The 16,272-nt window shown below is 61.5% G+C and overlaps 1 protein-coding gene across 1 annotated transcript; it reads left to right on the top strand.

Moving 5' to 3' along the window:
* Positions 1-3,299: 3,299 nt before the first annotated feature.
* Positions 3,300-15,255, top strand: CEP131 (centrosomal protein 131). The gene is made up of 25 exons (XM_049768710.1): positions 3,300-3,803; positions 4,101-4,204; positions 5,272-5,386; positions 5,666-5,796; positions 6,834-6,947; positions 7,257-7,415; positions 8,229-8,325; positions 8,706-8,813; positions 8,981-9,122; positions 9,448-9,542; positions 9,661-9,831; positions 10,227-10,400; positions 10,473-10,592; positions 10,678-10,803; positions 11,155-11,271; positions 12,167-12,269; positions 12,409-12,610; positions 12,706-12,813; positions 12,891-13,008; positions 13,094-13,168; positions 13,239-13,381; positions 13,468-13,645; positions 14,094-14,290; positions 14,963-15,023; positions 15,091-15,255. Exons 1-25 carry the CDS (start codon positions 3,618-3,620, stop codon positions 15,163-15,165), a joined length of 3,219 nt encoding a protein of 1,072 aa, XP_049624667.1. The 5' UTR covers positions 3,300-3,617; the 3' UTR covers positions 15,166-15,255.
* The last annotated feature ends 1,017 nt before the right edge of the window (positions 15,256-16,272 follow it).

The raw sequence follows: 16,272 nt of genomic DNA, 5'->3' as shown, positions 1-16,272 counted from the left end.
GTCCCACGGAAGCACAGAGGAGAATCTATGATCCTGAGAGGTAGGTTTCCCAGCCTTTAGCCAGCTCCGGTCCTGTTTGAGCCAACCATTGAGTCCTCCCTTCCGGGGGTTTGCTGCTGGATCCAGGCCTGAGCCCTGAGTCCACTTGCTCCTAAATACCAACTGGGAGCAGGACCTGTGGGCTGGAGACTTCAGACAGCAAGGCTGGAAGATTCAGCAGTGAAGGCGGCCCACTGTGCAGGGCTGAAGCCCCAGGGATGGAAGATCTATCTGCCTCCAAGATTCAAGGCTTACCTAGGTGCGGCCTGAAGGGGGCTCAGGCTGCTTGTGGCCTCTCCTGACCCCTGGTGCAAACAAGCCTGCATCCTCACTGCCCTGCCATGTTCCAGGTCTGTCTCATCTTCTTTCTTGCTTTTGTTTGTTCTGATTCAGGTTTATTTCCAGTGGTTTAAGAATTTAGGGGCCGGAGAGATAGCATGGAGGTAAGGCGTTTGCCTTTCATGCAGAAGGTCATCGGTTCGAATCCCGGCGTCCCATATGGTCCCCCGTGCCTGCCAGGAGCAATTTCTGAGCATGGAGCCAGGAGTAACCCCTGAGCACTGCCGGGTGTGACCCAAAAACCACCAAAAAAAAAAAAAAAAGAATTTAAACTTTTTTTTTTTTTTTTTTTTTTTTTTTGCCACATCCAGTGGTGCTCAGGGGTAACTCCTGGCTATCTGCTCAGAAATAGCTCCTGGCAGGCACGGGGGATCATATGGGAGGTCGGGATTTGAACCAACCACCTTAGGTCCTGGGTCGGCTGCCTGCAAGGCAAACGCTGCTGTGCTATCTCTTCGGCTCCTAATTTATTTATTTATTTATTTATTTTTGGGGCCACACCCGGAGGTGCTCAGGGGTTATTCCTGGCTATCTGCTCAGAAATAGCTCCTGGCAGGCACGGAGGACCATATGGGAGGCCGGGATTCAAACCAACCACCTTAGGTCCTGGGCCAGAAGCTTAGAAGGCAAGCACTGCTGTGCTATCTCTCTGGCCCCAACTTTTTATTTTTTAAAATACACTTTTGGGGGGGGTCACACCCGGCAGCGCTCAGGGGTTACTCCTGGCTCTACACTCAGAAATCGCTCCTGGCAGGCTTGGGGCACCATATGGGTTGCCGGGAATCAAACCACTGTCCTTCTGCATCTAAGGCAAATGCCTTACCGCTGTGCTATCTCTCTGGCCCCTTAAAATACATCTTAATTGAATTACACGAGATGCACAATTACAAAATTGTTCATGATCAAAGTTCAGTCATACAATGTCCAACACCCTTCAACAGGGACATTTCCATTCTCCAATATCCCCATTTTCCCTCCAGCCTTTTCCTCCTTCCTGCCTGCTCCTATAGCAGACATCTCTGTCTGTCTCTGTCTATCTGTCTCTCTCTCTCTCTCTCTCTCTCTCTCTCTCTCTCGCCTAAGTGCATAAAGAAAGATCGATCTTTGTATTTCTTCCAAAATACTTTAGAATTCTCCACGAGACCTGTTGTCCAGTGGGTTACTTGAGAGCAGATTTCTATCACCTCTGTTCCGTTTACATCATAGTAGAGAAACGTTACGAGATTCTCTTTTCTTTTTTTGGGCCTCACCAGCCTGACTCAATGCTCATTCTGGACTCTATGCTCAGGGGTCACTCCTGGCTGCTCAGACTGTGCCAACTCAGATGCCCTGAAGGGTTTGTAGGATTAGAGAGAAATGTGCCTTCTGCCAATTCAGTCTGGGGATCGGCAGATGCCCCAAGACTTCTGGCCCAAGTCGAGATCCACACCACAGGGGACCCCTCCAGCACCATGCTGGTGTTCCCTTCCCTGCAAAAGCGCAGGAATTTGGAGCCGGAGAGATGACATGGAGGTAAGGCGTTTGCCTTGCTTGCAGAAGGACGGTGGCTTGAATCCGGCATCCCAAAGGGTCCCCGAGCCTGCCAGGGGCGATTTCTGAGCATAGAGCCAGGAGGAACCCCTGAGTGCTGCCGGGTGTGACCCCCCCCACACAAAAAAAAAGAGCAGGGGTTTAACAAATGGGCCAACCCCCTTGTGCATGCTAAAGGCAGGCAGGGGCAGGACAGGGCAGGGCGAGAGACCCCAAGACAGAACTTTGAAGAAAGGGTTAGGAAAAGGCAATGCAAACCCTGTGTCCAGACGGCCGGGGCCCAGCGTGAAGGGGAGAAGGGATCACGGGGCGGCCTGGAACTCTGGCGGGCTTCGAGACCCCACCATCGGCCTGCAGGCGGCGCCCGCCCTTTAAGCCACGCCCACTCTGCCGCATGCCCCGCCCCGTTCCCGCCTCTCGCCGTCGCGTCCAATCAGCAGCTCGCCGCCGCAACGGCCCGGGCGCCCCTTGGTTCCGCCCACGCTCGCACGCGTTGAAGGACGGGCAAACGACCCAATGAGCTTCCAGAGAGGTGGGCGGGGACGCCCGGAGAGCCAATCGGGAGGCGAAGCGGGCAGGGAAGGCGGGCCCTCGCGTGACGGACGGGAGGAGGCGCCCGCTGGTTGCTAGCGGCCGCGCCGCTCGGTCGCTGCATTGTCGCCGGGCCCGGGGCGCTACGCTGCGCTGCGCGGGGTCGGGTCGGGGCCGGGCGCGAGGTCGCCGGCAGCAGCGGGGCGCCCCACGGCCCCCACGGCCGGCTTTGCCCGCGCAGGCAGGTCAGGGGTCGGCGCCTAGAGGGGACCCGGGGCCCTGATCGTCGCAGACTTGGGGGGCCCAGGGGCGGGTCCCTCCGGGTCTCTCCCGTGCAGGACAGGGGTCCCAGGCCAGCTGCTCCGGCCACCGGGCTCGGCCTGCCTGTGGGGGTTCGCGGGGTGCGGGGGCCTCGCCGGGTCAGCCGAGCACAGGGCGGCCAGGTCAGGGGTCTCGGCCCAGGTTGACGGAAGGAGGACAGAGATGGGGAGGGGACACGGATCTCCAGGCTGGAAACCCCAGGGGCCACTGGGGGCCAAAGGGGGGTAGTGGCCATCTGGGGAACGGGGCCAGGGAGCCTCGGGGGTCCAGTTGCCCACACGCTGCCCAAGGGGCCCTTCTGGGGAGAGGCTGTTCCATCCTGGGGGACCGGACGGTGGGTGTCGGAAAGTGGCAGGAACAGGGAAATTCCTAGAAGTTCAGGGGCGTCCAGCGGTGGTCACCCTGGTTCTTGGCTGCAGAAGAACCGACTTAGAACTGCTGGTGCTGGGGAGTGTCCATTCCACACTGCCCCCCACTTCTCGGACGACCCTTTGGGGGGAGAGTGGGCCAGTCCGATGGACTCAGGGGCTGTTCCTGGCTCTGACTCAGGAGTGGCCCCTAGCAGTGTTTGGGGGCCCCTGGTTGCTGGGATGGGACTGGGAGTACGTGTGGCTGTGTGCAGGGCAAGAGCCCAATCCCAGGGGCTCTCTCAGGCCTCAGCACGCCTCTCCCTATCCTGGAGCTCCTGTTCAGATGCTGGCCCACTCACTCTTTTGCCCAGTGAGGCTTTCCTGGACCGTACCCCCTTTTACCTGTCTACTCACACACATTTTCCAGGCTGAGCAGTGGCCAGTGAAGCAGAACTGGGTGGAGGCAGAGGCTGACCTGACTCCTTACCCGCCCAGGCCGCTGTCCTCATGAAGGGCATCCGACCTGCAGGCAGCCCCTCTGGGGCTGCGGGGAGCACCCTGGATGGTGTGGACCTGACCCTGACCGGCCTCCCGCCGCCCCTGTTCCGCCGGCCCAGCAGTGCCACTGCCACCAAACCCTTCACCCGCTCGGTGTCTGCGGTGGTGGGTGGTGAGTCACGGAGGAGGGCTCAGGTGAGTGGGGTGAGTGGGAGCAGCTCTCCACGTTCCTCCCGCTGGGGGTTCCCCATCAGCGATCACCCTGGGGGTCTCTCCTGCCGTGTCCACCCTAGTCCCTCTCAGACCCACAGACCCATCCGGGTGTCTTGGTGCCCAAGTGGTATTCATGGTCAGTATTCATGGGGGTGGTTAGGTTGGAAGGGTCTGTGTCAGTGGTGGGCGACTCTGGGCCAGGCCCCGCGAGTCCACGCTCTGCCTGGCTCGTCCCCCTGCTCCATGGGGTTTGGGTCATTCACGGCTGCTCCCCTGCAGCCTCCCACAGCACCAGGAGACTCCCCCGTCAACAACCTGCGCAGGTCCAGCAGTGCCACCCAGGTGAATGCCCCCGCCAGCCCGGCCTGGGCCGAGCCCCCCAGGTAACTCCCAGGTGCGGGCCTCACCCCTCAGTTGCCCCCTCCCTGGACCCTTCCGCTCTATCTTGGTTTTGGGTTTCGGGGCCACACCCAGCGGTGCTCAGGGCTCACTCCTGGTGGGGCTTGGGACATCATCTGGGCTGGTGGGCACCCTGCGCTGGCAACGCCTTTCCCACTGTTCGGAGTGAGGCCGGACAAGGAAAAGCGTCTGTGCAAGGGCATGCTGGGGGACTTCTCTGACTCAGACACGATTCTGCCTTCCTACTCCTCTGGGCCCCTCAGGGCTCTCTGTCTTGGTCACTTCAGAGTCCTGCCCCCTGGGGTGGGGGCCCCTGACTTCATGCCTGGTGCAGACTTTGAAGATGTGGTCTTCAGGGTGGTCTTTAGGGTGAAATATGTGTGAGTGACTTAGAGGGGTGGTCTGCGGCTGTGGTCTCTTGGGGGTGTAGTGTGGGCACGGTCTTCTGGGACTTGGGATGTGGGTGTGCTCTTTGGGGAGTGGCCTGTGCCTTCATGCACTTGCACCACCAAGACAGATCCTGGCAGGCTCAGCTCCAGGCTGTTGGGCTGGGTTCTGTGTTTTCCAGTGCCCCTCGGAGTTGCCGCTGTTATGTGGGACGCTGCTATATGTGGGAGTCTGGGATCACAGCACGGTTCTCCAAAACCCAGTCAAGAGTGTGGATAGGGCATTGTGTGTGGTGGGTGGGACCCCTGTATAGACCTCTTGGGGCTGGGCAACCTTATGGGTGCCCACAAAAGTGGGCTAGTCCATTCTGCAGGGAGTCTTTAGGCTGACGCCCAGGAGCTTGTCTTGGTTGGGTTCCATGGGGATCCTGCCTGTTGGTCCTGCTTGCTAGGGGAGGGTACAGTCCTGTAATGTTGAGGGCCAAGGGGGCCACCATTTGTGCCTTTAGAATGGGCAATGCTGCCATGTAACCCTAGCCGGGCCTCCGGTAGTGCCCCTGTGATTGCAGCTTGGCTTATGTGACTGGGCACAGTCCCGCTGCCTTTGACCCTTCCTAAAATCTCAGCCCTTGTGTCAAGTGACTGTTCTTCTCTCCCTGACTCAGCACGGCGGAGCCCCTTGACTTCCTGGCACTCTTCGAGGGCAGCCCCGATGGGCAGAAGCAACCAAGCAGTCTGGAGAAAGCTCCCAGTGAGCAAAGTGCCACGTGGAACGTTCTGGTAAGGCTGATGGGGCCGGGCCTGCATTCTTGTCCCTGCAGAAGGGCGGCGGGGGCCGAGCTGGGCCCCAGGTGTCTGCGCTCTGGTCCCTACGTCCTTGCAGTTCGACGGCCTGGGACTGGGGGGAGTGTGTGAGTCAGGCCTGGAACCTGCTGTGACTGCAAAGTCACAAAGTGGAGCTCAACCAGGATCTCTGCTGGCCCTGCCCTACCCCCTCCGAAGAGCAGGGGAGGGAAAGGGTCCGTGGTGGCGCCCAGGCTTAGCAGCCTCTGTCCACAGGATGAACAACCCAGAGCCTTCCCCCTGCCTTCCGACTCCTGGAGTCCCCCCACGGCTCCTGAGGCCCGACCCAGCCCGCGGAGGAGAGAGTGTACCGTGACCCTGGCACCGAGTTTTACAGCCAACAACAGGTGCCAACCCAAAGCTGCCAGACCAAAGCTGCTGGTCCTTCACAGCTCACCAGTGGCCTTTGGGATGGGTGAATGAATGATGCAATAAATGAATGAATGCATTCCTGGTGGGTGATTGATGCAGTGAATGAATAAAGGATGACTTGGGCAATGAATGAGGACTGAATAAATGATGATATATGAACAATGTGAAGAAATGAGTTGATGAATAAGATTGATGATGCTTGAATGAATGAGTTGAGTGATGCCTGAACGGATAACTTGAATAAAGACTAATGAAAGATGTGCTTGAAGAGGTGCTGAGGAGTGAGTGAGGATCCTGGGAGTGGGTGACGAACAAGAATGAATGAAGGCTGCATGACGGTGTGTCAAAAGAGGAATGAGGGCCAGGAGAGATAGCACAGGGGTGTTTGCCTTGCAAGCAGCCGATCCAGGATCAAAGGTGGTTGGTTCGAATCCCGGTGTCCCATATGATCCCCCGTGCCTGCAAGGAGCTATTTCTCAGCAGACAGCCTGGAGTAACCCCTGAGCACCGCCGGGTGTGGCCCAAAAACCAAAAACCAAAAAAAAAGAGGAATGAATGCTGCATGAGAAGAAGCTGAAGAGGAATGACAAGTGGTGCGTGGACAGACGAGCTGGTGAGGAATGAGTGATGCGTGAAAGGCGAATTGCTGAGCAAGGAATGGGTAAGTTGCTAAGAGAAAGATGCTGAATGGACGAGGAGTTAAATGAGAACAAATGATTTGTGAACGAGCAGTGATTTGGGGAATGAGTGATGCACGACGGACAAGGAGCTGATGCTGGAGGAATGAATGAGTAATGCGTGGGGGTGCGGGTCCCATGGTGCTCAGCAGGAGACCATGGTGAGGAGCTGTGCCCAACCGTCCTCCCGCCTTTCTCGGGAAGCCCCTCATCCTGTTCGATGAACCGGGCTGGAGACACGAGTGAGTCCTGGGCATAGGTGGGCCCCACCCTAGTGCGGTGGTTGTGCCCGCAGGAACACTGGCTGAAGTGGGTGGGGACCCGCCTGTCTGTAGGAGCAGCAAAGGCGCTGTGGGCAACCGAGTCACCGCCATGGTGCACAACCGTCACAGCCCTGCAGAGAAGGCGCCGCCCCCCAAGAGCTCCAACCACTTGGCCCCGCCGCTCAAGTAAGGCCCCGCTGCCGGGTACTGCACACGCGCACAATGTGGGTACACATGGCTCCGAAACACATGCGTGCTTATTCACATGTGCACAAGGCAAGAACGCACGCACATGCCCACACACACACACAGGACTCTGGAGAGCAGGGACCTGGGTGGGACAGCAGCGGGCCAGGCTTGCCCCAGGGGTCCACCCTGGGAAGCACAGAGTCTGGAACTGAGAGACCCCAGTGTCTCTTGGCACCTGAGGACTCAGGGGCAGCTGTACCCCGTGCCCATGGGCTTTATCTGACACTTCCTGCCCCTTCCTGTCAGCAATATCGTCAAGGCAGCTGCTGGCGAAGCCCAGGAGGGTGGGGCCTGCCCGAGGTCACAGAAGAACCTGGACGGCGGCCCCCAGGTAGCCCGGAGCAGTGCAGGGGGTGCCCTGGGCCCCCTCAGGAGGAAGGAGGTGACGGAGGAGGAGGCTGAGAGGTGACTGAGGCTGGGAAAAGGGGGGGTCCTTCTACCTCCTGGAAAGTTTCGTTCAGAGTAGCTTGAGCCCCCCACCCCCAGACCTGGGCCTCCCTCCGGGCCCCTCAATGCCAGTGCCAGGAGGCAGCTTTGTGTGCTGGGTAGCACAAAGTAGGGTGATCGGTGCAGTGCGACTTATGTCCCAGGTCTGCTGCCAGCTGGAGCCTCTCCTGGGCCTGGTGGGACAGTCCGGCTGGGAGATGGTCCTGGGAGCATAGCTGCATATGGGGTCTGGAGCCAAGCCATGGCTGGGGACCTTGGTGGCCCCCTGGACATAGTGCCAGGCCCTCTACAGTCACCCCATATCATGACACAGTTCCAGAGTGGTTATGGAACAGGTCACTGACATTTTTGTTCATTTTGGGCCACACCTGGCAGTGCTCAGGACTTATTCCTGGCTCTGTGCTCAGGAATCACTCCTGCAGTGCTTGGGGGAGCATTTGAGGTGGGCTGGAACCTAGGTCAGTGCGTGCAAGGCAAGCGCCTTACTGCTGTGCTATCACTCCGGCCCAGTACTGATTCGAGGCACTTGGCCTCACTGACATTCCTGTCATTTGCCCTCCCCTATCTCCTATCTGAAACTTGGGTTGAGGTCCCACCACCCCTATTTGCTGCTGGATCTGCCCTGTTGGGACAGTCCCTTTCCAGTGTAGGGCCCCCAAGTAAAAGCTTGTGCACCCACAGCTGGGACATGATTTTGCACCTGTCTGTCTCCCTTTGGGGTTCCTTTGGGCTGGGCCCCCTTGTTCCAGGACTGAAGCCCATTGCCCCCAGGTTTATCCATCGAGTGAACCAGGCTGCGGTCACCATCCAGCGCTGGTATCGGAACCAGGCACAACGGCGGGCAGGAGCTGCCCTCGGGGCTAGAGAGGTCAGTGACCAGGGCTAGAGGTGGAGTTGTTGGGGCCCAGGCTTCCGTCCTTCAGGGTGGTGGGCCGGACTGAGATTAAGAGGTCCCGGGCTGGGGTCAGAGAGACAGCATGGAGGTAAGGCATTTACCTTTCATGCAGAAGGACTGTGGTTCAAATCCCAGCATCCTATATGGTCCCCCGTGCCTGCCAGGAGCGATTTCTGAGCGTGGAGCCAGGAGTGACCCCTGAGCACTGCTGGGTGTGACCCCCCCCCCGCAAAAAAAAAGAGGTCCCAGGCTGTGCTGACTTCCCACAGAGCAGAGCTATGTTGGGTGGGGTCCTGGTTGGACTTGGAAACTGATCTGATGCCCCCCTTCAGCCCTCCATGCTGGTTCTGCAGGGGCGGCAGCGCCCAGGGGATGGCAACATTCTGGACCCACAAAAGGCAGCAGTCAGGAAGAAGGCCCGGGAGGAGAAGGCAAGGCAGGCCAGGCAGGCGGCCCTGCAGGTGCGGTCAATGTGGGGGTCATTGTGGGTCACTGGGGACCAGTGGGGGTTATTGGGGGGCCTGTAGGGAATCGGGTAGGTGCAGTCAGTGTCTGAGGCTTCTACCCCCAGCAGCCCCTGCATCTGGCCGGAGGAACTGGGGGTGGCTGACATCCCCCTCGCCCCCAGGAATTGCAGCAGAAACGAGCCCTGAAGCCAGACGCCCTGGATTTGGGTCTGCAGGAGCTGTCAAGACACCCCCCTGCCCAGGAGCCGGCCCCCAGGCCAGGCCGCCCCAGACCCACCCTGCCCCACAAGGCCAACATCACAGGTGGGGTCCCGCCAGCATCTGTCCTGTTTAATCAGGTCCCAGCAGCCAGTGCCCCCTGCAAGCTGGCTCCTGGTTTCCTGCTAGGCTCCTAAAGGCTTCAGCCCACTGAGGGCCCTTCCTCCCAACATGCCCAGTGTTCTGGGGTCCTGCAGCCCCAAAACTTCACGTGACCACAGGGACAGCTCCCCGGGGCCTCTCTGGTGTGCTGAGTCTAAGCCCGAATCTTACATACCAGCCCCTGTCCTTGCCACCAGGCTCCCTGGCCAGACCAGCTGTCCCCTGGAGGGCACCCCGCATGTGGGCTAACACCATGTTCTGTTGGCAGGGGCTGAACCCCACACCGTGGCCCAGCAAGATGCCTGCCGGCCTCCTGCTGAGACACCCGCACATCCCAAGTCATGTCTAGACCCCGCGAAACAGGTTTGGCTTCCAGCACTGCGGTGGGTGCAGTTCTCTGACCCCCACGTGCCTGGAGGGGCACCCGCAAGGCCACGATCCAGCTGTTCACCTCTCAAGCCCATGGCCTCGCTTCCTGCAGGAAGAGGCAGCCAGTGGAGACCACGAGGCCCCCGCCGCCACCCAGAGCAAGGCCAAGTCCAGAGCAATGCTGGACGAGCTACTGGACACACTGAAGCTGCTGGAGGCGGAGCCTGAGCCCCTACCCCGGCCACGGGCCTATTGCCACGATAGATATGCCTGGAGTGATGAGGTGATGAGACCTGAATAGGCCCTGCAGAGATCGGGAACCCTTGGCCATAGCTGAGTGCCCCTTCCCTCCTGGCCCCACTCCTTCTATTTTAGCCCCGCCCACCAACAAGGCCACACCCCTTCCACCAGATCCTGCCCCTTGACTAGCCCCGCCCTTTGATTTAGACCCTTCTCTTCCCAGTAGGCCCTGCTCTCCATTTCAACCTCCGTTCCCTCTAGGCCACACCCCTCTCAAAGGTCATGCCCCTCAAGCTCCGCCCATTACTTATAGGCCACGCCTCTCGTTTCAGCTCCTCCTCTCCTCACCGGGCCCCGCCCCACCCATCTCAGCCAGGCCCCTTGTGTCCAGGCCCTGCGCCTGCACCCTGGTGACAGGCAGCCTTGCGTTCCCTGCAGGACGATGCCAGTTCCCTGACGGCTGATAACCTGGAGAAGCTGGGGACGCTCAATGCAGGAGCTGGGCCCCCCGAAGAAGGGACGCTGCTGTCGGAGGCCAAGCTGCAGAGTATCCTGAGCTTTCTGGACGAGATGGAGAAGTCAGGGCAGGACCGGCCCAGCCCAGCCTCCCAGGTGTGCGGGTACCCGGGGACACCGCAGCCTGGCCCCAGGGAGTGGCACCTCATGACCTCCCGCTGTCCGCAGGGGCTCCTGCTGGAGGAAGCGCCCAGGCGGCAGGTGTCAGAGACCAGCACGTCCCTGATGCGTCTGCAGCTGGAGGTGGAGGAGAAGAGGCGCGCCGCCGTGCTGCTGCAGAGGGCCCTGGTGCGCACCCTGACTCCAAGGCCTGTCTTGCTCTCCTCGCCCTTGCCTGAGCCGATCCCTAGGAGACCACCCTGCCTCTCCGCAGGCACAGCAGCGGGACCTAGCCGATCGGCGAGTCAAGGACACGGAGCGGGAGATGGGCCGGCAGCTGCGGCAGCAGCGGGAACACTACGAGGCCACCATCCAGCGGCACCTGTGCTTTATCGACCAGGTGACCCTGGGGACCCCTACACCCCTCCAGGCCGCAGGATGCCTTTCGACGGCAGGCCTGGTGCTTCCACTATCCCGCATGGCTGCCCCTCGAGCTCCCTTCTGGGGAAAACCTGGGGCCTGGGACCAGGTGTCAACTCCGAGAGTTGTACCCTGAGCCCCCCAGAAGGCAGAGGCACCCGGTGCGCCCTGCGACCCCTTGGACAGTAGACACACCCTCCCTGCTCCACGAAGGCTCCCCAGGGTGGACATAGAGGGACTCCTGTGTGTCACAGGAGATCCGGGAGATGGGGGGGGGGGTTCCGGCTTGTCCCAGGGTGGAGAGAGGCACCCTCACCCCTACCCCCTGCAGCTGATCGATGACAAGAAGCTCCTGAGCGAGAAGTGCGAGGCGATGGTGGCTGAGATTAGACGGGCCGAGCAGAGGCACCGCGAGCAGACAGCACAAGTGCAAGAGCAGCACCAGCTGGTGAGGGCAGCATGGGGCAGAGCACCCTTGAGAGACGGGCAGTCCCCCGAGGGAGGGCCCCTCTTTCTTCCTTCAGTGTGGAAGACCCTGTGGGAATCTTGTCCCGTGATGGCAGATGCCCATACACCCTGCTCCAGGCACCAAGGCACTCCACTCTCCTGCCATGTGCCCAGGCCCTGCAGCACCTCTGGGTGGGGGTGGGGAGCATCCATCCCCCATGCCCCATCCCCATGCCCAAAGCAGATTTGGCTTCAACAGAGGAGACAGCAGTGTTTTTTGTTTTGTTTTTTGGTTTTTGGTTTTTTGGGGGTTTTTTTGTTTTGTTTTGTTTTTGGGCCTCACCCGGCATTGATCAGGGGTTACTCCTGGCTGTCTGCTCAGAAATAGCTCCTGGCAGGCACAGGGGACCCTATGGGACACCGGGATTCGAACCAACCACCTTTGGTCCTGGATCGGCTGCTTGCAAGGCAAACGCTGCTGTGCTCTCTCTCCAGCCCGACAGCAGTGTTTTTTGTTTTGTTTTGTTGTTTTGGTTTTTGGGTCACACCTAGCAGCGTTCAGGGGTTACTCCTGGCTCTATGCTCAGAAATTGCTCCTGGCAGGCTCGGGGGACCCTATAGGATGCCAGGATTTGAACCACCGACCTTCTTCATGGAAGGCAAAAGCTTTACCTCCATGCTCTCTCTCCGGCCCGACAGCAGTGTTTTTTTTTTGTTTTTTTTTTTTTAACACTTTCCAAAGTGATTCCAGTGGGCATAGTGGGCGTCCAATACAAATTCAGCCCTGGGACCCCCTCAGTCCTCCTGCCTTCCCTCCCAGTTTGGACTGTGTGCGTGTGCATGAGCGCGATGGGGCGGGGGTCCTCCATCGGCTCCCCGTGTGTCCCTGATGGCAGGAGATTAAGAAACTCAAAGAAGTCATGAGCGCCACGGAAAAGGTGCGCAGGGAGAAATGGATCAACGAGAAGACACGCAAGATCAAGGAAATCACGGTCCGAGGTGGGGCGCTGCGGCATCACTGGGATACCCACCGGGGACTGTGGGGCGGGGGACTGTGTGTCACGGCGGGCTAGAACCTGGGGTCCCACCCAGCAGCGGGGAGCCTGGGTGCGGTCCCCGCAGCCCCGTCGCCCCGCAGGCCTGGAGCCGGAGATCCAGAGGCTGATCGCGCAGCACAAGCAGGAGCTGAAGAAGCTCAAGGCGCTGCACGAGGCGGAGCTGGCGCAGGCCGCGGCGCAGGCGGCAGAACTTTACGGGCGGCAGGCGGAGGAGCTGCGCGCGCGCCTGGAGCAGGAGAAGGAGGCGCTGGGCCAGCAGGAGCGCGAGCGTGCCCAGCAGCGGTGGGTGTGGGCGCCCCCAGCCCCGGGGAGGCCGTGCCGTGGGGAGGGGGGTGGCCCCTCGCGGCGCGCGGGCTCCGAGCAGCCTCCGCCCGCAGCCTGGAGCAGCAGCTGGAGCAGGAGCAGCGGGCCTTGCAGCAGCGGCGGCGGCAGCTGTACAGCGAGGTGGCCGAGGAGAAGGAGCGGCTGGGCCAGCAGGCCGCCAGGTGCGCGGGGAGGGTCCGGAGCGCTGCGCTCTGCCGCCCGGCCCGGCCCGCGCTCACGCCCCTGGGCCCGCCCGCAGGCAGCGCGCCGAGCTGGACGAGCTGCGGGAGCAGCTGCAGGAGAGCAGCGCGGCGGGCGTGCGGGCGCTGAGGGCCGAGGTGGACAAGGAGCGAGAGGCGCAGGAGCAGCGGCACCAGGTGGGCGCGCCCGGCCCCGAGGGCGGCCCGGCCCGGCCCGGCCCCGCCGCGCCCCGCGCGCTCACCGCGCCCTGCTCCCGCCCAGGTGGAGCTGAAGGCCCTGCGGGACCAGCTGGAGCTGGAGCGGCAAGTGTGGGAGGCCAGCAGCGCGCGCAAGGAGGTGAGGCGTGCGCGGGGCCCGGCCCCCTCGCGGTGGGGACCCCGCGACCCTCACGCGCGCCCCGCTGCAGGAGGCCTGGCTGCTGAGCCGCGAGCGGGAGCTGAAGGAGGAGATCCGGCGGGGCCGCGACAAGGACATCGAGCTGGTCATCCAGCGGCTGGAGGCCGACATGACGCAGGCCCGGGAGGAGGGCGAGCGGGCCACGGAGAGCCGGTGAGCCCCGCGCCCCCGAGCCGCGCGCCCCGCGAGCCCCCTCGGCCCGGCGCTCACGCCCCTCGCCCCTCGCCCCCGCCCCGCAGCATCCAGCGCATCCGGGACAAGTACCAGACGGAGCTGGCCGAGCTGGAGCGCTCCGAGCGGCAGCTGCAGGAGCGCTGCGCGCAGCTCCGGGGCCGCCTGGGCGAGGCCGAGGGCGAGAGCGCGCGCCTGCGGGGCCTGCTGCAGCGCCGGGAGCGGGAGCTGGCCGACACGCGCAAGGTGAGCGCTCGGGGCGGGGCGGGGCCTCGGCGCCAGGGGGCGTGTCCCTTGGGGGCGGGGCCTGGGCTGGGGCTCGGCGGGTGGATGTGGCCGCGCGAGGGCGTGGCCTGATGATACCTACGACCACGATGGGGGCGTGTTCTGGTGGTGGGCGTGGCCACAACGGGGCGCGTCTGTCGGCGGGTGGGACTAATAGGACGATTGCCTGCAGTGGGCGTGGTCTTCTGGTAGGTGTGGCTGTGACGGGGCGCGTCTGTCAGTGAGCGTGGGTGTGGCTACAGCCATGCTCTGACGGTAGGCGTGGTTTTCTGGTGGGTGTGACTACGGTGGGCGTGTCTGTCGGCGGATGGCGTTTTGATTAGGCGTGCTCTTGTGATGAACGGAGGAGCAGGCCCGGGGAGCTTCTGGTCCAGCCTGGTCTAGTCGAGGCCTCCCCGCTTGTGCCCAGGTGAACGAGCAGCTGACCGCCGAGCGGGCCAACCTGGCCCAGGTGCTCCGCCAGGAGGTCGCTGATCGCCTGGCGGCCTCAGAGGAGGAGACTCGGCAGGTGAAGGCGGAGCTGGCCACGCTGCAGGCCCAACAGCAGCTGGAGCTGGAGCAGATGTCAAGGGACAAGCAGGCAGAACTGGAGGCCGTGCACGGCAGGTGGGTGTGGGGAATGGCAGAACCCTAAAGTCACAGGTATGAGGAAGGCCTGAGCTGGTGCCCAGGGACCACCTCCAGCAGCTCAGTCTGCAGGTCCTGCCGCTGAGTCGCCCGACCTGTCCCCTCAAGGCCCCTGACCCCTGTCCTTGTACCTGTGGTCATGGGCCCCACAGTGCCCTCGTGCCCATGTGGGCCATCCACCCAGCCCCTAACAGTGATGGCTGACCTTTTTGAGCCTGAGTGCCCGAACTGCCGCACAATGGCCAGTCAGGCCCTGTTGCCAGGTGAGCTGCAAAGCAGACACCGGCACACTCGCCTCCCATATCTTTTTTTTTTTTTTTTTTTTTTTTTTGGTTTTTGGGCCACACCCTGTGCCGCTCAGGGGTTACTCCTGGCTATGCGCTCAGAAGTTGCTCCTGGCTTCTTGGGGGACCGTATGGGACACCGGGGGATCGAACCGCGGTCCGTCCTAGGCTAGCGCAGGCAAGGCAGGCACCTTACCTCCAGCGCCACCGCCCGGCTCGCCTCCCATATCTTAATTGCGGACCTTCCCGCGTGCCAGCTGCAAGGCCTTCACGTGTCACTGCTGGCACGCGTGCCATAGGTTCGCCATCGAGGCCCTAGAGGCTCACCAGGCTGACCTGGGCTGAAGGGCGCCCCTTTGTCTCCAAGGGTGAAGCTGGCTCTGGCCAAGAAGGAGGAGGCAGTGAACAACCTTCGGAAGCAGCATGAGGTGGGTTGGGTTCCACAGGCAGGCAGGTGTGGGACACCAGAGTGTGGCCTGACCCGGAGTGTTGCAGGCGGCCATGAAGAGAGCGGCCCACCTGGAGGAGCTGCTGGAACTGCGGAGGCGGCCGGGCCCTAGCACCAAGTGAGGCCGCCCAGCCCGGCCCTGCTCTGCCCTGTCCAGCTCTGCCCCCCATGGCCCTACCCCCTGTACCCCTGCAGTAAAGAGCCACTTTTTACCTCGTGTCTGTTCCGCGTGTGGGTCTGGGCTGGGTGCTGAGGGGAGGGGACTTGGGGACAAGTGCTCTGACACTAAGAGCAGCAAATGTCTATCCAGCCACCTGAGGTGGGAAACCATTCCTCAGGATGCCTCTGGAGTTGGACAGTCTGGAACTTTCCAGAAATGGCTTATGCTGGGCGGATAGGGGCTCCCAAGACCCCAGGTCTGTCTGCACTGGAGCCTTTGCCTGTGGGCTTGGGCTCAAGGACTCAGTGGGCCTCCTGTGCCTGTGGGGAAACTGAGGCATGGGACCTGATCTTATGGCACCTGCTTTCCATAGCCATGCCAAACTCTGCACAGGGGCAACAGTGAGACCCCCTTTGTGTCTGGGGGTCTTAAGTCTCCTACCAGGGTTCATCCCACCCTGCACCAAAAATTTCACCTGAAGCCAAGGACAACACAAATGACCATTGTCACGTGTATCTGCAGCAAGGGGTCTGTCCACAGTATGTGGGCAGAGAAGATGGGCAGGGATGCCACACCTACATCTGCCAGCACTTGAGCACTGCTGGCATTGTCTGTGCTGCAGAGATGTTCCCTAAAAGCCTTCAGGCTGATGGGGTCCCTGCATGTCAGCCTGGCCTGCTGCTCTGGACCCCTGCTGGGCTCCAGGACTGGGGGCTCCAGGGGTCCAGTGTCAGCCCTGTGGGAGAGTTGACCAGGATAGGGTACTAGGTACTGCTTGTCTGGGATATCAGGAGTTTCCCCCTGCTCTGAGAACCCTCCACTTCCCCACTGACTCCTGAACATAGGTGCTGCAGCACTGACCTTCCCCTGGGCCCATCCTCGGATGCAGATTGGACCCCTCCCACTGTCAGATCCGGTCCCATGGTGCACCTTCTGATCCCAAGAGCTGTGGGACGGGTCAGGCAGGCCTCATCAGGCTGTGAGCTCATTTTCACACCTTTTGAGGCTGCCTTTCCCCCATGTCCCACAGCCTGTCTCTGGCCACCCCAGGGATGCACTGTCACCCTCC

Source organism: Suncus etruscus, chromosome 1 (assembly GCF_024139225.1).
Source record: "Suncus etruscus isolate mSunEtr1 chromosome 1, mSunEtr1.pri.cur, whole genome shotgun sequence".
Taxonomy (NCBI): Eukaryota; Metazoa; Chordata; class Mammalia; order Eulipotyphla; family Soricidae; genus Suncus; species Suncus etruscus.
Note: the sequence above shows the minus strand (reverse complement) of the source record. Positions and strands in the feature narration are given on the sequence as shown.